A 25,009-nucleotide genomic window follows, 5' to 3' on the forward strand; every position below is an offset into this window, starting at 1 on the left:
CTTTATAATCATGGATGGTCCTTCCCCTATCGAGCATCAGAACAGCTCATACATTAAGAGAAAACTGATGCTTGAAAGCTTCAAATACTTCTCCATCATTCTTCATTCACGACAAAAATATCTCAGCATTTGCGGATCTGTCACCACTCGGGGGCACATCTGCTTTTCAGGATCTGAAGAAATCACGTCCGCCGTTATCCAGAGAGGGAAGAAATTCATAGAAATCTTGCCACATCAATTCTCTTCTGAAGAGAAAGTGTATGATTTCCCATCACCTCGGTCCATCTGGTGACCTAAACCCCATCTCCACCTTCCAGTGAAGGTTTCGTACTGATACCTGCCAGTTCTAAAACCACAACAAGCAGTTTGCAGCAGGGGTAACAACTTTGCATTTTATACTTAGAAACCACCTTGCAAGATCTGCTTTCCTAGGACAAAAGAGAGAAGAACCTTTCTGAAAGTGGTTCACTAATTTGACATACAGACCAATTTTGAGAAACCTTTTCCTCTAATCTCAATAATGTATTCCACTCAGTAAGCCGTGTTCTTCCACCTAGTCATTTATAGCAGTTAGTCACTCAATTAGCCTGTTTTTCTACATAGCTGCATAAAAGATGAGAGTTTTCCTCCCCTGCCTGTGCTCTTCTACCTGCCTGGAAGTCTCTCCTCATCATTCCCCCTGTACAGCCTGAGAAAAGCGTTTGCCGGATTCTGAATTCCCGAAGATCTATAAAATGATGCAATATCACAACTTCTTGCTTAAAACTCCAGACATTCCTCCCTCCCAGGCCTCACATTTAGCTTCACATGCCTGAGCAGAGAAGTCCTGATAAGAGTTCCTTCCTCACCCCTTCTCTGCTCTCCTCCATTCTCACGCTATCCAAGAGGAAGTTTGGAAAAAACCTTCCACTGCGGAAGGTCAGCACCTAGAAACAGATTTTATTATGATACCGACTCAGTTTTGAGCCTGTGATGAGTGATCGTATCTCAAGCTGACTTCCTCCACCGTCCCCTCCCTTTCCCAGCAAGTCTCTTGTTGCGCCGTTCCTTATCCCCGTATCTTCAGCTACTCCCCGAAAGAAAGAACAGGAAGGAAAACAAAATCAAATAAAAAAGGGAAAGACCAGAATGGGGGGAGCAGCAACAAGCATGCAAAAGCAACAGCTCCCTTCAATACTCAAACACTGGCTGTAAAGTGCTGCTCTCTTTGGGTTAACTTACTGAACCAGGGAAAAAAAGCTACGCTCAGTGGATACCAAACAATGTAAAAACATATATATATATTTTATATATGTTATATAAGTAACAGGTAGCCCCAGCTGTGCAGTGGGTTTTATGAGAGGCAGGACAGCAGCATCACGCGCGCTCCACCCTGCAGCAGGAAGGAGGCCCCGGGAGGCCGGCCAAGCCGAGCCCGGACGGATGCGCTTCTGCTCCTCACCTTATTGGCTCTGATCTGCTTGTAAATATCCGTTTGCTGCCGGATTCGGTATTCCAGGTCTGAGACGTGGGCTTGGAGCCAATTCCAGCGGCTGACGATGGCTGCACGGTCTGCTGCCCATCTCCACTCTGCCCTTCGTCTCCTGGAGAGATAAAAAGGGGGAAAGGGGTTACTTGGGGAACAATTTTCATTACACAGTCCATGAACAGCCTAGTAGAGCTGTCCAGTGCATCAAAGTTACCTCTAGCTACCACTAACTGTGATGTGCTAATCCAAAATGAGCTGCAAAAGCCCTGTTTTCACACAGCATCATTAAAACAGCTTTGGGTACCTAGTGACAGGAGCCCGGCTCACACAGGTGTTCAGGTTTCATGCCAAGCTCCAGTCCTATCTGGCCACATCTGCCAGACCCACTTGAAGGGAAAACCCATCCACCCACCCGCCCTCCATCTCCCCTCTTTAAAAGCCCCTCTGGCCTCCGGCGAGTTTCCCAGCGCGTCCGGCCCTCCGGTTTGGACAGAAACCTCTCCCGGAGACGAGCCCCGGGGCTGAGCGCGGCCCCGTGCGAGCGGCTCTCTGCAACGAGCTGCTGCAAGGCGCCAACTCGGTCTCTGCTGCTGCGGGTTCAGCCCGGCAGCCGCGGAGGCCAGGAAGGAACCGGGTTAGCAGCGAGCTGCCCCGGCGCTTGGCAGGGCTCGGGGAAGCCGCGCGCTTTGCGAGCGCCGACCCATTTCCCACCTTCAGCATCGCTGCTGCAAACACAAAATACTCTGCTGCAGACGCATAAATGCGCGCTGGCTGGTGTGTGTGCTCTGGGTTTTATGGTCAGCTGTTGGAAAAAAGCCTTTCCTCTTGCCGTGCCCCAGACAAAAGCAAGCAAACGAGCAGAAAGCAAGGGAAAAGCGCCCAGCATAACACAGGAAGGCAACACGGGCAGGAATCCAAGGCTCTGCTCGGCCACTCTGGAGTGTCCCAGGACACCGGGGCCTTGGCCGTATCTAGATAATTGGGAACACAAAATTCATCACAAAATACTCCCCCTTGCCCCAAGCCTCCCTTCTCGGGAGCATTTCCCTGCCTGCTGTCAACCCCCCAGTGCTCAGGCCCTGCTCAGTGAATCACACGCCGTGGCTGTGACACGCCGGTCACGGGCTGTCCCCAGGTGAAGACACCCTCAGGGGCAGCAGGAGCCACATTCCTCGAAGGAGCGACCCAGCGTCACCGCGAGCGGGCGCCCGCCTGAAAAGCACCACGGTTGTTCATTGTCCTCTCGGTGGTGGCCAGTGGCAGGACAAGGGGTAACGGGTGCAAGTTGAAGCACAGGCAGTTCCAACTCCATATGAGGAAGAGCTTCTTTGCTGTGAGGGTGCCAGAGCCCTGGCACAGGCTGCCCAGAGGCTGTGGAGGCTCCTGCTCTGGAGATCTCCAACCCGCCTGGGTGCCACCCTGTGCCCCGTGCTCTGGGTGTCCCTGCTGGAGCAGGGCTTGGACTGGATGATCCCTAGAGGTCCCTGGCGACCTCAGCCATTCTGGGACTCTGTTACAAGTCTCCAACTCATGCAGAAGCCCTGGAAAGAATGAGCTGGCTCCATGGAACTGCAGGAATAACGGAAGAGCCGACCCCGCACAGCCTTCCTTGAGCCTGACCCGCGCCGGCCGTTTCAGTGCTTCAGTTCAGACTTCCAGAGAAACAGGGAATCGCGGGAACTGCCTCTATTCCTTCCAGGCCCTCCCAAGCCCATCTTCCAGTCACCCTGGTGAGCTCAAGATCTTCTGAAATCCTTCCCCACAGGACACATGTGCTCCTTGCATCGACGCTGACCTTACGCTCAGTGACGAATTTAGTGCTGGTGCCAGACGGGTGCCACCACGAAACTGGCTCTTCATCCCTGCGGGCCACACGGAGGCACCGAGCCAGAGGGCTGCACAGAGGGGCAAAGGCTTCCCAGGCGGCTCGGGTCCGACTGGGCTACCTGAGGGCCAGGGTGGCCACGGGGTGAACAACACAGGGTGGCAACGGCTGTCAGGGCCACCCTGCATCGCCAGACCCGGCCGCTCCAGCCCCGCTCCTCGTCAGCCTCTGCTCTGTTCCAAGAAGGACAACGCGCTCCGGGCCTTAAGGCAGAGGGGACTTCCTCCCGGCGAGGAAATTCCAGCCTCCGAAGCGGCACAAAATCCCCTCCGTGGTGCCGGGAAGAGCCAGGTTCGGGAGCCCGTCTCCTTGCAGCGAGGTTTCCCCGAGCGTCGCTGCTGCTCCGACTCGATCACCCACGAACCTGACAGCATTTTCACGTGCAGTTTCCCACAAGACTTTCTAAAGCACATTACTCATTTTTCCAATACTTCTATTTCAGAAGCAAAGCAGAACTTTACTGGAGAAACTTTCTTTTTTTTTTTTTTTTTCTTCTTTTTTATTGTAGCTTAAACTCACACAGTCCAGGCCTCTGCAAGGGCCATCTTTGCTTTCATGAACAACATTCTCAGCATCCATGGATAAAAGGGACCGCTCGGCCCTTCCGAGTTTTCGGGTTCCGAAAAGCCCAATCCCAGCGCGGCTGAGCTCCCTTCGCAGACTTGATGTTACCTTTCATCTTACCGAGCAGGGGGTTTTAGATCCACAAAGAAATCATTCCGAGGCTGAAGTTTTTGCAAAAAGAAACCGAAAGGGCCAAGCTCCTGGTCAGCAGCTCGGCTCTGCCTGCCCGCGGCGGCGGGATCCCATTAAAATAATGGGATAGAAAGAGATGGAAATGGCTGTCGAGAGCCTCCAAGCTCAGCCAGTGCCCCCCAGGCCTGCGGGCCCGGCGTCGTCCTGCTCCTTCAGTAAATAAGTCCCTTTCTTTTAGTCCAATTACAAAACAGAAACCCATGCGAGGCGGGTGGATAAGGAGTCCGTGTCCGACGGGATTCCTAAGCGGCGCGGAGCACAAGCAGCCTCAGTCTGTGCTCTGTTTTCCCTTGAGGCCAGGACACCTCGAGGCCAGGAGCCCGCGGAGGCCAAGCAGAAGGAAAGGCAGGAAAGGGCCGGGGCGACGGGCTCGTCCCTGTGGCCACGCCGAGCACCGGGGCGGAGGGGACACGCTCGGTGGCGACACTCGGCCGCGCTCTCCGAACGGCAGCGAGCGGCGCGGGGGCCTCCGTATTTAGACGCGGGGCTTTTCCCGCGCCGGCGCGATGACCCCTCGGCGCCACGCGGCCGCCCCGTGTGACAGCCCGGCCTTTAATCTCTCTGCAAACAGTCGGCAGAGCCACTGTTTCTTCTGCCTAGAAAGCAGCGGCCGCCCGCGAGGGCACCCAAAACGCCAGCGAGGTGACCGGTTAGCGGAGGGGACGAGGCCCTTCCTCTCCTTCGAGGCACGGGGGACCTGGAAGGGATGATTAACAAGAGTTTAATGCACCTGCCCACAGGGGGTTGGGATTAAGCAGGACGGGGAGCTAGAGGAGCCGGCCAGATGGCAGGGCAAGACGGACGCCAGAACGGCTAGTGCTTAGGAAGGCAAACACAGCGACTGAGGCGAATGTGGCACGGGTGCAGCTAATAACGACAATAATAACGATCTTTATCACCATCATCGCCGTCGCCATCATCATCCTCTCCCTGGGTTGGTCCGTGGCCCTGCGGAGCCCCCGCGCGCAGCTGGCCTGGCCCTTGGGACGACGTCCCGGGGCACTCGCGGCTTACGGCAAACGGGGCCGGTGCGCCGAGCCCACGACCGGGGAAAGCGAGGGGACACCGAGGTGACCCCAGCGAGCACGGGGACACTCGGGACGGCACCGCCGGGCCCGGCTCCTCTGTTTCGGCAGCACCGCGCCTGGAAAGCCGTCATTCCTAAGCATCCCGACTCCCAAGATGGCAGCACTGGAGCCCAATCCCTATTTCTCATCCCACTCAAATTGCCTTCCTTTTCCCAGCTCCGTGTCCCGCTCCACTGCCCAAACGCTCCACACTGCCATTCCCGAGCGCAGAGTCTGCGGGTCACTGTCCTTAACCAGGGGCCACATCTTGGTGCCAGCTTGAACTACCGCACGCAAAAAAAGGGTGTTCAAGCCCAACCACCGGAGCTGAGGTGCCATCTCCAGCTGGGATCTTCGGGAGGGACAAACAAGGTCTGCAAACGCCGCAGACGGCGACGCTTTGGGACACGAAGCAGATCACCCGCGTTCGCTCCGCTCGCCCCCCTCGCGTCGCCCAGCCCGAGGGCTGCGTCGCCTTCACGCCATCCTCACGGCTCATGTCCAAGCCGGTGCCAGGTCTACTCCCACCAGCGAGATGCCAACCGAAGCCTTATGGTTAAATCAATTCCTGTTCATCCACTGAAAAAAATAAGCATTAAAATCAGGTTCACCTTTCCCTCGCTCCCTCCTTGCTCACGTTTTGATGGTCTCCAATGCCAGCACGGACAGTTTCTGGGTGCTCCGTGCTCCGGACACCACTGATGCTTCCGCGCTTGGCAAACACGAGACAAGTCCACCTGCACGAGCACTGCGGTTCTGCTAACAGCAGAAGGAGCCTCTGAGCATCGTCCTCCAAGCACGGCGCTAATGCAACTTTTGCGATCGCGTTTTTGCCGTGCCTTACTAAGGGAGAGATTCCCCCCGATTCAGGGCTGTTTTCCAGTTTGCTCCTGTGCCTACATACTCTTCAAGTTCACTCCCCCAAAACAGACCATCAAAATTTTATTCCTTTTTAGACCAGGATGAGGAACTAGTGCCGAACTGGATCGAGGGGCGGAACAAGAGTTAACGCTGCCAAATCCCCTTGCATGACAACCCCAAGCGAGGCAGCGAGGACCCCCCGAGCGCTCGGGAACAGCCTCATTAGCTGATCACAACATTTCTGCCTGCGAAGGAGCCAGAGTGAACAATTTGTTCAGCTGAACACCCGCCCCCAGCCCGCGGACCGACAGCGGCTGCTCAAGGCTCTTCTATTGCCAGTGTGTGCTCAGCAATCGTCTAAATCTAGCTCAGACCTCAACCCCGCTCATTCATCCCAGCTTTCAGGGGAAAAAAAGGCAAAAAAATGAAGGCCTCTGGAGGCTGCAAGTGCGGAGTTATTTCTACTGGTCCTTGCTGGAAAACCCCCACTGCTCAGAGGAAATTGGTGCACGAATCCGACGGCATTTTGCTGCAGAGGCCTTTGGAAAAAGGCTGGCAGACCCTACCCTGGCGAGCGGACAGCACTGGCCACGTGCCAGGAAGCTGGGATTTGCATGGAAAAGCAGCAGATCCCAACTGCCCTCCTTTCGGGATGAAGGGGAACCGCGCGGAGCACTCGAGCGGCCGCAGCGGGCACCGCTTTGTCTGTGGGGCTCCCATCAGGACATGAAGGGTTTGTTTTGGCATCTCCGGCTCATTTCGATTAAAAAAGTGTACAGGAAAGAAGAAGAAATAATCAGCAGAGGCCAAGCATTCAAAGATGCCTGGAACCGCTGCATGAGAAAGGACGCGGGGACGGAGGCCTCGCAGCCTGCGGCAGCTGCGCACAGCAGGGGCCAAATTCCACGTGCTCCGGCTGCAGGAACGGGCTCCGGGCACCGCTCGCCCCGCGGATGCGGCACCCACCGGGAAAGCAGCCGTCGGGCCCGGCTGCCCAGGGCTGCTGCTCCCTATGGAGGACTCAGCTCTCCCGTCCTCCGCTCCTGGGGCTGCGGCCAAAGCCTTTGCCCCGGGCGAAGGTCTCTCCCCATATCCCGAGTCACTTCCTAGTGATTCAGCTGCATGAAACGGCTCTTTTTGCCTGCTGAAGGATTCCTCTGTGGTGCAAGACAAATATTAACTGCTTTAAAAGCAGCGTAGTAAAAAAAATTAATCACTAGAAACCATCTTTGGGAAAGAAGCTTAAATAAAATGTCACGCGAATGCACTGCTGAACAACCACATCACTAGCTACGCGCCTGAGCACCGCAGCTGCTGCTCAAGTGCAAACGGTTGCAGAAAAGGAAATAAAACCCAACCCACCCTACTGACCTGGTCCTCTTCCTTTAAACGTAGGAAGAGGAATTTTGGCAAACGGGCAGAGAACAGGGCAGCAAACTCTATAGATGTGCACAAACGCAGCAAATAAACTGTGCTCAGTTTCTCCCCAGGAAACTAAAGCTCATCACGGATTTATTTCCCATTTGCAGCGTGCAGCAATGCCACTGGCAGGTGGAACAACACACCTGCACAAACTTGCACTTCGTTTTCATTCCTGCACATACCCATGCTGTCTCTGGGAGCTGCCTGCGCTGCCCACATGAAGCCAACATGGAAAACAGAGGGGTTTAAGAGCACGAGGCAGGAGGGAAGCGCCAAGCCGTTCAAGGCCTTGCACAAGGCGTGTCAGCTCGTGCATCCATGATTTAACATTCCAGCCTCGTGTGTGACGACTTGGAGCCTCCAAGCTGCCGGATCGGAGGCCTGCGGCGCTCCGCGCGCGGCCGTGACTCATGACGGAGCTGCTGAGTCACTCGCTGTGTCTGGAGCGGCCCTTCCTCGGTGCCGTCCCGAGCCCTGCAGGAAAACACCGGGAGCCGCTGGGAGAACGGGCTCCGGGGAAGGTGACGGGGAGCCCTTACCAAGCTGGGGTTTTAGGGATATAAAGAACATCACCCGGGTGGAGGGCGACCCCAAAGCACTCAGCAAGGCCAGCGGCTGAAGGAGCTGCCGGGTCTTGGACAGCAGCTCTCCGAGGCGGCTCCACGGGCAGCGAGAGCGGCTCCGCTGTGGCTCAGCAGCAACCACAGCGCGGCCGAGGCCGAGCCCGCCACGGCACGGAGGAAAACCCCTCAATCCCGAGGGCAGAAACACCCAACGCTGCCCTAGCCCCTAATCCAGCAGGATGGCCTATGTATCACAGCAGGACGGAGGACTCGGACCCAAGGCAGCAGGCGGAGAGCAGCGAGTGGGGACATTGTGGCCCTTCCTGGCGCAGCTGCCACCGGGCTGCCTCGTCCTCCTGGCAGCCCCTTGTCCTGCAGACCCCGCAGCGCTCAGGACACGTCACAGCTGCCCAGGACAGCGGTGACGGCACCTCCCAGCTATTCTCCAGCCTCCAGCGCTCCCTCAGCCTGGCTGCAGGCCCTCCTTGCTCTTACAGCACAAGTCAAGGCAGAGGCCACTGGTGTCTTGGTTTTGACCTTTAATAAAAGCCTCCTCTAAGCGACCCGTGTCCAAACAGGCACTGTCCTCCTTGCCAAGAACAGCTCAGCTTCCTGCCATCAGCTGGCGAATCCGCAGCTATCCGGAAATATGATGGAAATACATGGAACAGAAACCCACTCCTCAGCACTGGAGAGCAGGCCAAGCTTTTCTTGGTTGTTTTTTCTTAATTGCTTTTAAGAAGCTTTAAGCAGAACACTACGTTTTTAAGAAGGCCATTAAGGCTAGGAGCTGTAGAAGGAATGAGAATTCATCTCGCGCTGGCTTGTGCCACCTCCCACCGTTGCTGCTCTTCCTCTTAGCATCCCTGCTCCATCCGTTCCCAAGGGCCGCTCCGGAGAGCTGCCTTCCAAAGGCCTCCGTGGCCGGCAGCGCCCGCGCCGGCCCCCTGCTCTGCCCCCTGCTCCCGTATCACCACCCTCGGGCTCGCTTAAGTTCTTCAGCTGTCTCAAGTGCCATCTGCAAGAAAAAAAGAAACAAATCCTAATTTTCCAGCAAGCGAACCATGGAGAGGCCCCTGATCATAAGGCCCTGGGAGGTAGCAGAGCAGGTAAGCTATAAAAAGATTCCCTCCAAATGACCACCATACCCTTATGATTGTGTGTTGAGTTCATGATCAAGTCATCAATTTGGCAGTAAGCTGATTAGACAGAAGCTGTAAAAGAGCATGGCCCAGCAGCAGCCTCTGCTTAGACTCAAAATGGGAGTTTCCTTTTATTTTTGGTCTTTTTTAGTCTCCTGGAGGCTTTCAGATCTTCGCCGAACTTCTTCCTGCTGATGCCAGGGTTAGGTTTGAACATGTGCAGTATTTCCAAGCCCGGTGCCCACATCTTTATGCTGTGACATTTGGGCAACGTCCCGAGCACTTGTGCAGCTCATTGCTCGGAGCCCAGCCCTGGCTGCAGCCCCTTGGCAGCAACACACGTTCTGCAATGAAAGTCTGGATCCGGATTTTATTCCCTGGGCTCTGCCAGCGCGAGTGTTTTGTGTCCAAGGGGCCGTTTCGGCACCCTGAACTTTGGAGCAAGCTGTGGGAAAGGAAGGGAGGTGGAGCAGGACGTAGGGATGAGCGTGGACAAGAAGAGAAGCTGCCACCACCAACCTCACCCTGCAGATGCCCAGAACAGCAGTCAACCAGCTGCAAAATGCCCCTTTTCCAAGGATTCAGTGGACAACATTTTCAGTCTCCTCTACAAGCTCACGGGCACCTAGGCAGGCACGGCGGTCACTGCAATAGCTAAGACTGTAAATGCACAGATTGAATCTAATCATCAGCTTATGGTGACGTGCAAGGCAATTTGTTACTCCCTATGGTTAAATCCAGGAACAAGAAAGTAAGAATAAACCATGCGAGAAAGCTGATGGTAACTGAAAATAGGAGTCTGCTCCGACTTCAATGCCCTGGTAAGTTTGTTGGTGCTTCTTCCATTGAATCATAGAATCACAGAATGCTCAAGGTTGGAAGGGACCTCTAGGTATCATCTAGTCCAAGTCCCTGCACACGCAGGGTCACTTAGAGCACGTGGCACAGGACTGCGTCCAAGCGGGTTTTGAAGATCTCCAGAGAAGGAGACTCCACAACCTCTCTGGGCAGCCTGTTCCAGTGCTCTGGCACCCTCACTGTCAAGAAATTTTTCCTTAAGTTCCTGTGGAACTTTTGGTGCTTCAGTTTGGGGCCATTTCCTCTAGTTCTGTCGGTGGCCACCAGTGAAAAGAGGCCAGCCCCATCCTCCTCACTGCCCCCCTTGAGGTACTTCTAGACACTGCTCAGGTCCCCTCTCAGCCTTCTCTTCTCCAGGCTGAACAGGCCCAGCTCCCTCAGCCTCTCCTCATAGGGCAGATGCTCCAGGCCCCTGATCATCCTTGTGGCCCTGCACTGGACTCTCTCCAGCAGCTCCACATCCCTCTTGTCCTGTGGAGCCCAGAACTGGACACAATACTCCAGATGTGGCCTCACCAGGGCTGAGTAGAGGGGCAGGATCCCCTCCCTCGACCTGCTGGAGACGCTCTTCTTAATGCACCCCAGGATCCCATTGGCCTTCTTGGCCACGAGGGCACACTGCTGCCTCATGGTCACCTTGTTGTCTACCACGACACCCAGGTCTTTCTCCGCAGAGCTGCTCTCCACAAGGTCGGTCCCCAGCCTGCACTGGTGTCTGGGGTTATTCCTCCCCAGGTGCAGGCCCTTACACTTGGCCTTGTTGAATTGCATGAGGTTTTTCACCAAAGCTTTGATGAACGGAACATTTTTGAGAAGTTCTTTAAAAGAGGTCATGAACTACTGTACAAATTGCAACTCTTATCGTAAAACTCCATCGCCAAAGGAGTACCAAAAGCAGCCTGCACAGAGAGACCCTGGCCAAGACCGCAGGCCAGGCAGCCGTCAACGTGTCCCTGTGCAAAACCCAGCATCTCCTCTAGGAAACACATTAAAGACATAGAAGCTCCTGGGACACCCCCAATGCCTTAAACCCCTCCAAGGGCTGGAGCTGTGACACTGCAAACAGGTTGCAAAGTTCTGGGTGCGACTGCAGAGAGCGCAGGGACCAAGCGGGAGCCTTTGGTGGCCCAATCTCCCGGGAAGGGGGGACAGAGACTCTGCAAGTCAGGCTAAAAGAGAGGATTTCTTCCACGTTTCTGAGCAGCAGCATCCCTGGAGAGCTAGAGCTCTTCTGCTGAGCGCTGCACATTCCCGCGCGTCGCAGTTAATCAATATTCCTGAATACCGGCGATCCCGTAAGTTATCGCCCGCGCTAGGACGTCGGCTCGGAACTCCACTAGCGAAAGGCACCAACACCGGGTAGTGTTAGAAGAGCGTTTATCCGTGAGGTGCTTTTCGCTGTGCAGATGAGTTCACTACGGGCAGAACTCCCGGAGCTACCCTGCAGGATGGGAAAACCTTCCAGCTGCTGCCGTGATGGGAACAGCGCCGGCAAGGCTGCTTTCCGGGCCGCGCTGCCCTCGACTCGGAACACGCAGGACTCCAGGCGCCGCGAGGCAAAACCACCCTGCAACAAGACTGCAGGAAAACTACTTCACCCCCCAGCAGAAACTCCCAGGACTCCCGCCCGCCCCGCAAGGCTGCACGAGGACTTGTAATTCCCAAGCTTCCCAGCAAAGGAGCTCACCAGGCTTTGCTGCGGCCGCATACGGGACGCGCCAACTCCAACTGCTCGCAGGGAGCAGCTCCCGATCCCCATCAATCCGCACAGATTTCAGTTCCCCCTTGGGATCGCTGGCAGGAGAGGATCCGTTGCCGGTACCTCTGCTCCTGCAGCCGCTACGTTCGGCGGCGCCAGCGGCGGCACACGGAGCAGCTCGGGACTCCGCGACGGCACCGAGGCGGCTGCGGCACCGAAACGCTTCCCAGGAAGAGCTTCTCGCTGGCAGGCTCAGCTGCAGAGGAAGCTGGCCGAAACGCTAACGCAGGGGCCGCGTCCCGCCACAACCAAGGTCAGGGGAGGCTCTTTCATAGAGGAGGGAAGGAAAGAGGGCTGTTTCTGTTGAATTCGGATGGATTCAGAGGATGGTCCTTTAGCAAAACGATGCTGACGAGACACGGCCACACCAGGACGGGAAAAATCCCTGCGAGTCCTCGCCTGGCTGCACTGCAGCGTCCCGAGCGGAAAGGAGCCCTGAACCCCGGGTTCCAGCGTCCCACCTGAGTTAATGCCCGCAACCCCGAGCATCACAAAAGCTCTGCAGCTGAAGCACAAAAGTCCTAAAGCCTCTTCTCAGGGAGCTATCCCCATCCCTCCTTAGTGCTCATTGCACCAAGCAGATTCCCAAACACACGCGGAGGAAGAACTCTAGGAAAAACAGTTGTTTGGATCAAGGAGCAACATTGAGACAACACCTGCGAAAAGCAGGAAGGATGTGTAGCCAAATCAGAAGCTATAACCCTTAGGAAATATGGCTGAAATGGGGAAAAAGGGAGGAATAGTGACGGCAACAAGATTTTAGGGCACTGGAAAGAGTGACCGCGGGAACGTGGAGGCAGCGCAGCAGCCACCGCAGGAGCGACTGCGCCTTGCGCCCGCGCAGCAGGAGCAGGGAAGGGACCGGCCTGGGGCTGCGGCCCCGACCCCTCAACACCAGTTTGATTCCCATCAGGAGAGGCACAAGCTGCATCGCTCGGCCCCATGAGACACCCCTGGAGCACTGAGTGCCCAAGAAGGCCGAGAGGCTGCAGGGGAAGCGCGCGGCACCGTGGCCAAGGAGCTGCTGCCAAGCGCGGCAGGTCTGCGCCGCGTCCGTCATCTACCAGCCCCAGGGGGGAGGTCACAGTGACCACGGACACCCGAGCGGCGCTCACGCTTAAACGGGTGTGTTTGGTGCTGGGAAAAACCTGGGATTTTGGCTCGCGAAGCTGCTGGGATGCTCTGGGCAAGGCAGGGTGCTCCCAGTGCAGATCCAAGTGCAGGATTGGGGGGAAGAGGAGGAAACGGGGGCTGTGGGTGCAGCGGCTGCCCCGGCGCGCGGGGCCACCAGCGCCCTCCTCCACGCACGGAGAACCTCCCTCCAAACATAGTTTTATCCACAGGAGGCCTCGCCTGCTCGCCGTGGGCTGACAAAGGCCTTAATGTTTCCACTTACAGATACCCTCTTTATGTTCCTGAAAAGAGCACGGGCTAATTCAAAGCCTCAGAGAGCTCATGCACCGTGGAGGGGGGAGGAAGCAGGAGCCGAGGAAGCTGCAGGCCTCGTCCGGGCCGCGCTCGCAGCGATTCCCGGGAAAACCACCCCGGCTGCAAAGCACTCACGGACACGGGTGCACAAAGCAGGCACGGATCGCGCTGGGAGCCCGCACCCAGAGAGGCGCCCCCGGAGCGCATCCGGGCTCACAGATGGATCCTCGGCAGTGGGAACTGGTGGCCTCCATCCCAGGAAAGGAGCAGGCAGGAGCACCAAGGAAGGAAGGGGCTTCAGCTGAGGCTTCAGCCAGGAATTTACTTGGAGCTCCCTGCTCTGCCCGGTGCCCCCTGAGCACCCTGTGCTCACACTGAGCACTGAGCAAGGAAAGCTGTGCAGGACAGTTTGAAGGCTGGGATCACCATGGAGAGCAGTAATAATCGTTGCCCAAAGCTGACCAAGGAAACTGGTGACAGCCTCTCTCCATGCGCGTCCCCGAGAGCAAGGTGGACACTCGGGTCCCCAAGTGCCACCTGATGCTTGGGCGCTACCTCTTCTCTTCTCACATGTGGCACTCCAAGCGTTTGGAAGATCCATTTCCTTTCAGCCTGGTCCTCCAAGGCTCAAAGCAACTCCACGAGGATACAAGCTCCAGTCCAACCATTCCAACATAAATCCCCCCCCATCCTTCCGTTTGGGCCATACACAGGGTTACACCCTCCAATCACCCCCAAACAGCCCACGCACCACGTTGGGCACCCCCAAACAGGCACTGCTGCACTCCTCCAACCTCGCTGCACCCCCCAGCAGAAGACAGGGCCCGTTCTTGGCACGGGCACCTCTTGCAGATACGTCCGTGGCCAGAAGGACACGTACCTTTTATTTCAAGCGCACACGCGGGCTCTGGAGCTCGCAGAAGCGACGTTATTGCGTGCGCTTCAGAGGCCGGTTTAAACATTAACGGGCTGGAGAAGCAGCTCTCGGGGTTTCTCTTTCCATTCGCCTGGTAAAACATCAACTTCTGGTGTCCTCCTAAACACTGCAGAGACTCCTGTTACCGTCTCCTTTACAGCCCCACTGGCCTGGGAGGCCTTGGCTTTCTTTCCCCTCTCTGGGCCTTAGATACTCAAGACACAGCGGACAATTATTGCAATTATTGCAAACAGACTGCAGCACAAAACCGCTCGCAGGACGCGCGACCGGGATCCCAAGCCCTCACGAGTCGCTCCTGCGATTAATGACCTGTTTACATCTCGAGAACGTACTGCTCGTCCCAGTTCCTGAACGGGCATTAGATTTGGTTTCGGCCGATAAACTCTGGATAATGCAGCGAGTCCAACACGCAGCGTCACAGGAGCGGAGCCAGCTCCGGGCCGCCGAGCCCAGAAGGCATCGCCGCAGCCTGAGCGTTGAGGTGCTGGGGGACAAAAAGCCAAGCGGGGACAGAAACAAGCAGGGCAAGAGGTGACAGCGCTGCTCTAGGGCATTTCCATGGGATTCTGCTCTTGGGGCAATTCTCCATTTCACGCCACCTTTTTCTCATTTTTTAACTGGCCAGTAGAATTCTGGCTCACCTTCAAGAGCAGCTCTTATCTACTGCTCTATTGATTATTCCAGGTGGAAGACGGCTCTGGACTGCAATGAATTTATCAGTGCTGAAGAAATTCCATTGTAACTATCACTTCACTACCCTCCTTCCTTCCTTTTTTGCTCATTAAACACAGGCCAGCAGAGTTTTCCCCCTGCTCAGGGCCGAGGGCAGCCCCCAAGCCCGGCGCGTGGCTGGATCTCCACATACTTTGACGCGCACACTGGTCGGATCCCACGTCCAGAAGTGACTGCATGGACTTTGTTCCCTTTTTATTAGACTAAACAAAGAGGGAGGCAGCGGCAGGTTAACAACTCCGGCAAGGACTATTGCTTGGGCTTTTGGTTAGTTCAGCAACACGAGGCACCGTCCCTGCAAACGTGGGGGCCCGGGAAGGCGCAGCCATCCCGATGTCACGGCTGGTCCCGCGCTCCGGGGCGCTTCCCACTCCCTCCCTGCAGCTCCAGCTCTTCTGCCATTGCAGAAAGCACACACAGGGAAATGCCACACTTTGTGCCGCACTTCTTGTGTCCCCTCAACATCTCAAAAATAATGCAAAAAGTTATAGTTATTCCTCTCCTTCAATGAGGCTGGATGGACTTCCGGGCACGTCCAGCGCACAAACGGCCGCGCAGCAGCTTCGGTTCCGCCCGGCCCCTGCGCTCTGGGCTCGCGGGGACCCTGCGCGTCCCCCCTGCTCACCGATCCGCTCCGAGAGGCGGCAGCGTTTCCCGGCTGCGTTTGCAGAGGCCCACGAGGGTGAGGATTGCGGGCGCTCCTGGGAACCCTGTCTCGCTCTCCCAGTGGGTGACGGGGAAGGGAAGAGATGCTGCCACGGGAGCGCAGGCCAAGTAGCGTCAGCGCCTACTCGGGAGCTTCCCGAGGGGTTTCCAGCCCATGGGAGCACAGCCCCGAGCCTGGAGCCGCGCGCACAGACAGCCCCGTGGCCGCGGGCCCGACGGCCACCGAACAGGTGTGGCCGGGCGCCCCGGGACGGCGGCTCAAGGCTCCCTTCACGCCGCGCTCCGGACAATGACAGCCCTGTCCCACGGCCGGGCAATGAAGTTCCTCTTTGTGAGGGGAAACTCGGGCGAGCAGGAGCTGCAACCCGAGCCCTGCCCTGGCCGCCCGCCCCGCGCTGCCACAAACTCGCTGGAGAGGGGCCCGCGCTAACCCACCCGGGGAGGGTTTGAAGCGTTTGGTTCGTTCAGCACCACCCGGGACGGCTCTCGGATATGCTGGATTCGACCGAGAGGAAAAGGAAATAAGTCTGGTCACCGTTCAGACGGGTCTCTGCTGGCATTGCATAAAGGGCTTGTGCAAACGCGTTTCATAAATAGGTCAGGGAAATGAAAAAGCAAATGAAAGACAGATGGCACCGCAGAATGGGGAAGCAAGAGGGTAACAGCATCCACGCCTGGAAAGGGCTGTCCAAAGAATCCTTGGATTAAGCCCCGCTCGCGCACAACTACCAGAGATCTCCCCAGGCTCCCAAGTCAACAAGTAGGAGAGCCGGAGCACAAGGTCCATCCGCTGGGATGGAAGAACCACATCCTGGAGCCACCTTCACCTCCCAGGATCTCCAACGCGGAGCTGTCAAAGTCTTCCTGGGAGCGGAGCCGAACCAGGCCTACAAACAGGGTCCAAAGGACAGCAGGAATCCAGGGCACAGCACCCTCGACTGTCAGCGGGACTCGGAGCGGGGTCAACGCAACCCTGGAGCGAACGGCTCCTGCGCCGGCAGCTCTGCTACCGCCAGCAAGGAGGCCCCAGCACTTCATCTTCTGACACAGCCCGAGCACAAACCTTTGCAGCAGGACAGCTGAGCACGCCAGCATTCCAGCACCCTTTCAGGATTTTACCTATTCCTCTTCTGCAAGCATTTATCAGTGAAAGTCTAAAGCTCTGCATAAACAACAACAACAAAAAAAAAAAAAAACGGGGGGGGGGGGGGGGGGCGGAATTTAACTTAGTTGTCAGAAAAATAAGAGTCCTTGGTACTTCAGTTGCTCGACCAGGAAGTCCAAAAGGCTGGAAAAAATATTCAAACCACATCCTAGATGATTGGCAACTGGAAGATTGGAAACAGGAGGCATTTTTAGGAAAATCTCACACTGATGCACGGCTAAAACCCAGGAACAGTTAAATGTATAGATATATCTGGGAAAAAGTAAAATTTCTGTGGAAAGAAAAAGACTTAAAATCTCGTGTGAGGCTCTGGGCTCTGTAGGGTGGGAGAGGGAAGCTGCTCACACCTGTATTTGCTCCGTGGCTTCCCAACGCAAACGACAAGGGCTGCAGCAAGAGCTGAGGGGGATGAAGGTTCAGACAAAGCCAATTCAAGTCAGAAGTAAAAAATGGTTTGGAAAACCCATTCTAGCTTAAACAAACAGGAATTTACTGAGACAAATTATACAGCTGCTTATGCAAGAAGAGGAGAGATCATCATGATGATCTCATCTGGCTTTATCATCTACAGATACAGGAGAAAAAAAATAAATAAAATGGATCTGCCCCTATGTCTCTAGCCCTTTCCTTACACTGCCGGTTCTGCCGTGTCTCCTCCTTCCAGGGGCTCTTCTGCTCCCTTTCCCAGGGGCCGTCCCCGCTGCTGTGCTCAGTCCTGTCCTCGGGACCGGGCGCTCCCTCGCTCCGTCCCGGAGCCGCCGGGCAGGGAGCGCTCCGGCAGGACGCGGCCCAGGCAGGACCTCTGCTCCCTCCACAGGCCGCTGCTTGCCAAAAGCGCCGCTAAATCCTGCCCTTTGGCATCTGCTGCAGCAGCTGGCGGAGGATGGAGGTGGCAGGGACGTGGGTCCGGCAGGTCCGCGGGAGCGGCAGAGCCCGGTGCTGCATCACCCATCACCCCGCGGCCGCTTCGGGACCGGAATCACCATCCCTGAAGCGAAGGGTGGGCACACGTAGCCCGGACACGCTCCTCCCTCACCAAGCGGGGAGCCCTGCGGGATGGGGCCGCGATCCAGAGGGAGCGCGCGCGTTTTAAGAGCCATAGGAAAGAAGCTAACCACGAGCGGGAGGTCGCAGGCGAGTTCTTCCTAGCGCGCGGGTGACTGTGTCACCGAGCGGCCTTTAGCAGGTCTCCACGCCACGTGTCCAGGCTGGGGATCGACAGCCAGGGAGCCTCCCCATCCCAGACTAACCTCACCCTGCGGCGCGCTGACCACGCGCACCCGCAGCAAGGCTGAGCTCAGAGGTAGCACCTAAATCCTGGGAAGCAATCGGCTCCCACTGCAGAAATCCCACTGCAAACACCGCTCCGGGGCCATCCGCGGGCTCTGGAGACAGCGACCAGGTCATGCAGCACCTGCGGCTCCGGCTCCTTCCAGTGGCCTGAGCAGGTAGAGACCTAAAAACCTAAGAGGCAATGGGAAGGTGCAGCAAATTGGTTGTAACTTCTGTTCTGCCCTAGCAGCTGCCTCTAACGAGCCGCCTCCAGGGCAGGGAGGACACGAGCCCTTTTCTCCTCTTCTCAGAGTCTTCCCAAGCTGCAAAGCTTAAGTCTCAAAACGTGCATGACGGAAAATGGATAAACCCCGTTCAGAATTCAGTTAAATCACTTTAAAAAGGCTAATGAGCCTCATTTCCACATTTCAGTGCTGCTGCTGGAACTGCAATTGCTTCAAAATAGCTACGAATCCTCGAGTAACTATTCTAGACTTCACAGCTCGGGTGGGAACAGGGGCCCTCGGGAATGCAGCTTCCAAAGGCCCCCCGTGCCCTCTCCCTCTTTCAGCTCTCTAAAATAAGGCTCAGGAGCAAATCTGCCAAGACACCAAAGGAAAAGGCCACCTGTTCTGTTAGGCGAAGCAAAGGCAGCAACAATAACCCCCTGGCGAAGCACCAAGACAGTTTGAAAGCCTCTCCACAGCGCTGTGTTTGCCGCCAACATTTCTTTTTTCCCCCAAGGACTTACTACCCTGCACCCCGTCCTCTCACCCCCTTGAAGCTGAAGGATCCCCAACCATCCAATTCCCCAGGGGCAGCCTCCGAGGCCCTGCACGAGGCACCAGGGCAATTAGGATCAGTTCAACTTATTTCGCTCCCAAATTCAGTCCTTTGGCTCTTTGAGATCGGGTAATTCAAAGTGGGAAAAGGTAACTATGGTAGGACAGCTTTGCAGCTCCTCAAACATTGTTTTGTGCCCCAAAAGTGGTCAAATCTGGTCCCCGAGCAGCACAGAGAGGAATTAAGAGCTCATAATTGCCTTGGTCATTTTACCCAAAAAGGCACCATCACTCTACAGGCCAAATAACCAAATACATAAAAATTTAGAGATGCGCCAAAGTCACAACCACTATTTGAACCCTAGTTTCAGATCAGGGAGACAATTCACGTTGCACAAAAGCTGCTTGATTTCACCTACACTACCCAGGAGAGCCACGGGCACCTATTTTTAGCCACCTTGTCGGTGTGTCCCGCGCTGGAGCCACTCCAGCGTTCGCACAGAGAAGGCCAGATAGCAGCTTCCTTTCAAAGTTAAGTCAACGTTAGCTAAAAGAAAGTTTAGGCCTAACTGCGGGGTCAGTCCATGTTTGCGGAGCGCTTTCGAGATGCAAACACGACGGGCACCTGCGGCGCGTCCAAGGAGAGCCGGCCGGAATTCCGCACACACAAACTGCGGCGCTTGGACCCCTTCCAGGGCAGATCCCTCTGAATTTGCTTTTCTGCTTTTCAGGAGGTGGCTGCTCTCTGCGCGCCGCAGACAGCCGGACCCAAACCCCAACCCTACATCAAGGTGAGCAGCGCCCCGGCACAGCAGGGACCATGCCCAAATACCATGTAAAAAGCCCAACTTTGGGCATAAATGGGATCCTGGCAGCTCTTGAAGAGCTCCACAAGCATCAGCTAACGCATTCCCTACTTGGATGCTGGGGCTCGTGGAGCTTATATGGGAGAAAAACCTGGAAGTTCTAGCAGCAGAATCAAGGGTGCACTCTGAAAGGAGAAAATCTTAATTCCTTTTTTAATGGATTCCTTTCCCCCTTTGCCAACAGCAGTGACCATTCCGCCACGCCGCCGTGCTCCAAGGGCGCCTTTCCCGGCCGATAAGGCATCGGGGCGGCCGGTTCGCTCCGTCCTTATCGGAGAGCACAGGAGAGGAGAGGCCTTAACTGCGGTCGCAGCCCTGGCAGGGGCTCCACGGAGGAGGGAAAGGGCTTTCGCTGACTAACCATGACCGTACGGAGGAGGCGGCCGCGCTCTCGGGTGAGGACATCTCCAGGCTTCGCGGCAGGCGGCGGCGCGGGGAGCCCCGGGGCAGCTCCGTGCGCGGGCAGGTGTTCCTGCAACACCTCTGTTTTCTGCACATGGACAAGCTAAACACCCGCCCCGGCCCATGCCCGGCAAGTAGAGCTCTCTAAATAACACACAGCGTGATCAAGTAACACACAAACAACAACACACAACTTGCCCGGGCCTGAGCGCGCAGCGGGCAGGGCGGGCGTCCGCAGAGCGGCATCCCGCATGTTTCCAGTGGCGGCAACCCCAGAACGCAAGAACTTGCCCCCAAAGGGAGGTTTCTTGCCCTGTTACCAGGGGCACAGGAACGGCCTCTTGCAGGGGCTACCCAAAGCAACAGGCTGGCAACGAAGGCTACGGCCCCCTGCCCTACAACGGGGCACGAGCACCGCAGAGATCGGAACATCAGCTCGCAGGGACTATCCCATGGTCGTTCCTGTGTCGGAATTCCAGCTGCATGAGCAGGAGTCAATCTTAGCTCAAGAGGAGGAAGATGTTCAAATATTTGCAGTCACGACCAGAATAAGCAATGGCAGAGACCATAAACCACAAGTGCAAAAGCTTCCAAGATTAAACACTCGGATTCCTGCGGAAGAAGAAAGGGTGCGTCCCGGTGAGGAACACGAGCGCTCCTATAGGTTTTCATACACACTTCACTGCAGCACACACCATTAATCCAGGTGCTCCTAATGCTATCTAAGCCCAGTTCCCTACCAAGTGACCTTAGCAAGGATTATTTGGGGTTTAACCTGGGAAAAGCTACAAAGCACAATTTTCCCCACACAGCAAGAGCACAGATGCCACGGAGGCTCTATCCCATATGGATTCTCAAGGGTCTAACAAAGGAACGACAAAGCTCAGGTGCAAACTTTGCTTCCCAGCACGCTCACGTCTTTTCTCCAACAGTTCTCGCCCTTTTTTAAGGGCACAAAACTTCCCCGGGACAGCGGGGAACCTGCTTCACCGCCGGGGCTGCGGTGCGGCCTGCAAAGGCGAAGGGCAATGAGCAGCTTTGGGGCGTTTGGAAAGACACGAGCAGGAAGCAGAGGCAGTTTCAAGAACGATCGCAAGCGCTCGCAGCCGTAAAATCGTCGCCCCAGCGTCCCGGCCCGCCGAGCTTCCCACCTGAGAACTGCTATCAAACACCCTATCAAGCTCCCCTCCTGCAAGGGCCCTGGTTGTCACCACAGCCTCAACAAGGTGACTCGCGGCACCTGCTGCTGCGCTGCTCTGTGGCACAAGGACCCTGGCGCTGCGGGATAGGAGGTGACACAAAACAAGTTCAAAGCTCATGAAAATGGCCAACTGCCAACCGCGCTGGACATGGGGATTCCCACCCCAAGGAATGAGGTTCCACGGATGAACCATCAGCTCCAGGCAAACACCTTTCAGGGAATCCACGTGTGGCAACAGTGTGAACAACTCTGAATTTGACAGACAACGTTTCTGTGCGTTAAAATCTTCGCTTTGGTCTCTTAGGCATCAAAGAGAGGCCCAAAATTTCAGTGTCTCTCACCCAATGTTAGAGCACAAGGGTTTGCTGAGGACAGCAAAGACTCAAGAGCACTTTTTGGTCTCTCCAAAGGATGCAGAACAACAACTCCCTCCTCAAGGAGATCTGCAACAGAAAAGGGATTCCAAATATGCACAGAAGAAACCAGAATATATTTTCTGACCACAGCAGACGTGTTCAGAGCTACAGCAATGATTTCATTGAAAAAAATAACAGTAACAAAGAAAATACAACTTCGAAGCTAAGAGATACATTCAGCCATGAGGCAGCACCGAACTTGGCTGCCTTCCCTCCTCTCTCCTCGCAGGAACAAGGGAACTCTGTGCTCTGCCATGAGACGGGAAACCCCGGCATGTGTTTCCAGAGACACCTGTCAAGGCTGGAAAAGCTGCTGCCGAGCAGAGCGGAGGGGGACGCGGTGACCAAGGGTCCGTCCAGGAGCTGCAGGAGGCCCCGGTGCCCCCGCGCTTGGGGCTTCATCACGTGGCCGCCAGCCCCATCTCTGGGCAATGGCTCCAAGAGGATGTTGCGCTGGGTTTTCCAGGTGAAATCGGCTCCCCAGATGAAGATTTTCCCTTTCTTTCTCTACAGGGAAAGATAAAATGCTCCAAAACCCACTTGGGCAGCAGCCCAGAATGATCAATACTTCGCTTACTCCAAAAAAGAAAACTCTGCAAATAAACTGTCAACTACTCGTGCCAACATCAGCAGCACGAAGGCGGCCCGCGGAGCTCAGGTGGTCGGTGTCCTTGTCACAGCTGCAACCCGAGGCACGCAGGGCGCCCAGGAACCTCTCAGACCACGAGAGAACATCTTCCATAGCCACACGTACCTAGCAACACCTTCTAAAAACTGAAGCTTTGTAAGTCAAACATCAACTTCTCCAAGTTTAGCCTCTCAGGAGCACGAGTGACGAGGGCAGACCCTCCTGCTGCTGCTCACACGTTCCCTGACGGACACGCACGGCTCCAGGGGCTCCGCTGCAGCCCAGCACGACTCCCTCGCTGCTTAACGCAATCATGGACATGGGGAACGGGAGCAGGGCCGCCTTGGATTAAAGAACGAAAAGCGGTGGCGTTTTGGGGACTTGGCCATGCTAGGCACAGCCGACGCGTGCGCGCCGCTCTGTGACGCCTGGTAGAGGCTACTCTATTTCCTGCTGCCTCAAATCTGCTTTAGCAGAACTGCAGGGGCTATCCTGAATCCCAAGGAGAGGGGATCCCAGCTTCCCTCCTCCCTGGCGACGAGCTCAGCTATTTCTTTAACTAGGGAAAATCCGAGCAAGGGCCTCAAAAGCAACCTGCTGAATGCTAGTGAACATAGAAACATGCCCAAGAGAAAACAAAACCGCTTTTAATTGGGAACGATCGTATTTGGCAAGTTTGTCAGCGGCTGCATTTGCTGCTGGGACTCGGGGCTCCTGCAGATGGTTTCTGAAGCCGGCGCTACCTGCGTCACCCTCAGCCGCTCTCAGCTTCTCCTCGGTCCTTTTAAACACCCCGTAGTGCTTCAACTCATTACGGGGCTACTGATTTACACAACCCAGGAAAGAAAATAAAAAGGCAGAATGCTTTTGATACTCTATGAACAAACTACCCTGGCTGCAGTATTAATTTCATCTCAATCAGACACTGAAAGATTCATTTCATTCATCAAGGCTTTCCACTATGGCTAGGCAGCCAGGAAGAAACCGAAATAATGACATAAAACCAAAAAGGCAGCTGTAAAAGCAGACTGGAATTCCACAGATAGAAAGAATAAAATGCCGTCTTGAGCAATTAAGCAGCATTTCCCATCCACAAATACGCATCTGTCTTTGATACCACTAAACTGCGCATCGATTTCAAGCAACTCAGCTGCTCTTAAAATAAATTAAAAAAAAAACCCTCTCTCTCCTTGCTGGCAAGGTGAATTCCTGAAGGATTCTCCCTCGTCAAGGACAATGCGGGTTTGTCTCGAGCAGATGTGGCAGGTTTTCCACCACGGAGTTGCTTCACCCTGTGCCTGGAAACAGGGTCCTTAAATCGTGATGGTCAGGGGAGAGGAAAGGCCCTTCTGCTTCTCTAAGCCAAAAAAAAAAAAAAAAAAAAAGAAAGAAAAAGAAAGAAAAGGCAGATAAAAACCTCATAACTAACAACCAGATCGGGTTTTCCCGGGCTCGGGAAGCTAATGCTGCTTGTTTCAACAGATTCGTATCCCTTCTGATGTATCATCCAGCCAGGCTTGGCACATAGAGCAGCCAAGCGGGAGCCTACGGAGCGGGAGAAAAGGGAGATGCTCCCCTGTAGGAGCTGCAGGACATCACCAAAAACGGAGCAAAAGGTGGGTGGAGAAACCACAGGAGCACAAACTGGGGAGAAAACACTAAGCACTGAATTATTTCAGACCAAATTCATGACAAAAAGTAAGGGCATTTGTCCTCCTGGGCTTTCCATGAGCCAAATCAAAACCGTGTGCTGCACCCTTGCACGGGGGGTCAGTGTGGCACAGGCTGCTCCCGCCCCAGGGTGGTTTTCTCGGCTAAATTCCCCCCAGTCCTTTAGACCAGGCTCAGTCAAGACACATCCTCCCCTCCAGGGCTTCCCCAAGGGCCGGGCAAGGCCTCCTGCTCGGCCCCAGCCCGGAGCTGCTCCCACCAACCCGGCTCCTTTCCACCCTCGGGACAACCTCCCTCTGCTCCAACCAGGAAGCTCCTGGATGCGGCTCCAGCTCTCACTGATTTCTGGTTGCATCCTGCACAAAGCTCTGGAACCAAATTCAGGGCAGTTCCATAAAAAAGCGCTGGGGAAGGAGTAAAAAGAGGGATGCGTTCATATACCTGCTTTTATTCTTCAGTATTGGCCTGTTGCTTTAATTTGGCTCCCTTGCAGCCAACAGTGTGTTATTTCATATCAGGCTCAGAGTTGCAAGCAGAGATTCTTCTAGAAGATGGGGTATTTTTAGCAGATGTTTTGATTGGCAGCACGGAGACACCTAGTACAAGAGGCAGAGCCTCCATCATTACCCCAAAGCCTCCTCAGGTTCTCAAAAAACAAACCCAGGAGCTCAATCTAGTCAGAATTTTTGTAGAAAACGCTCAGTTTGAAGGCGTTTTTCCCCTCTCCCAAGGGGAGAATCCCAAGGTTTATGAGATGCTGTCAGGCCAAGAGGAAGTTTAATCCAAGGGTTGATGCTTGCGCGAGGACCAGGATGGATCCCCACAGGGAATTCAATGAACAGCTTCGGCGTGCACAACCAGTACTACAAAGGGAAGCAGCAATGGGATGTTTTAACTTAAATTAAAACAGTCCTTGGTGCCAAGGGATATTTTCCCACTGAATTTATCATACGCTCTCTTGCAATAAACACCAAGACTTTTTAAAAGCGGTACTAGCTGGTGAGCACCAAGTTCATATCCCAAATTCTCCTAGGGGTTTTATCCAGCCAAGCAGCAGCCACT

At 55.4% G+C, this 25,009-nt stretch overlaps 1 protein-coding gene across 1 annotated transcript in view; it reads right to left on the reverse strand.

Moving 5' to 3' along the window:
• LOC104574513 (KAT8 regulatory NSL complex subunit 1-like) overlaps window positions 1-25,009 on the reverse strand; it is a 67,340-nt gene that overhangs the window by 21,707 nt on the left and 20,624 nt on the right. Inside the window, 1 exon segment of the mRNA XM_088537157.1 lies at window positions 1,442-1,583. Coding sequence (XP_088393283.1) covers window positions 1,442-1,583 — 142 coding nt within the window.

The sequence above is a fragment of the Tinamus guttatus genome, unplaced genomic scaffold, assembly GCF_059628265.1.
Source record: "Tinamus guttatus ecotype Peru unplaced genomic scaffold, ASM5962826v1 Tinamus_guttatus_pri_ptg000732l, whole genome shotgun sequence".
In the NCBI taxonomy this organism is placed as follows: domain Eukaryota; kingdom Metazoa; phylum Chordata; class Aves; order Tinamiformes; family Tinamidae; genus Tinamus; species Tinamus guttatus.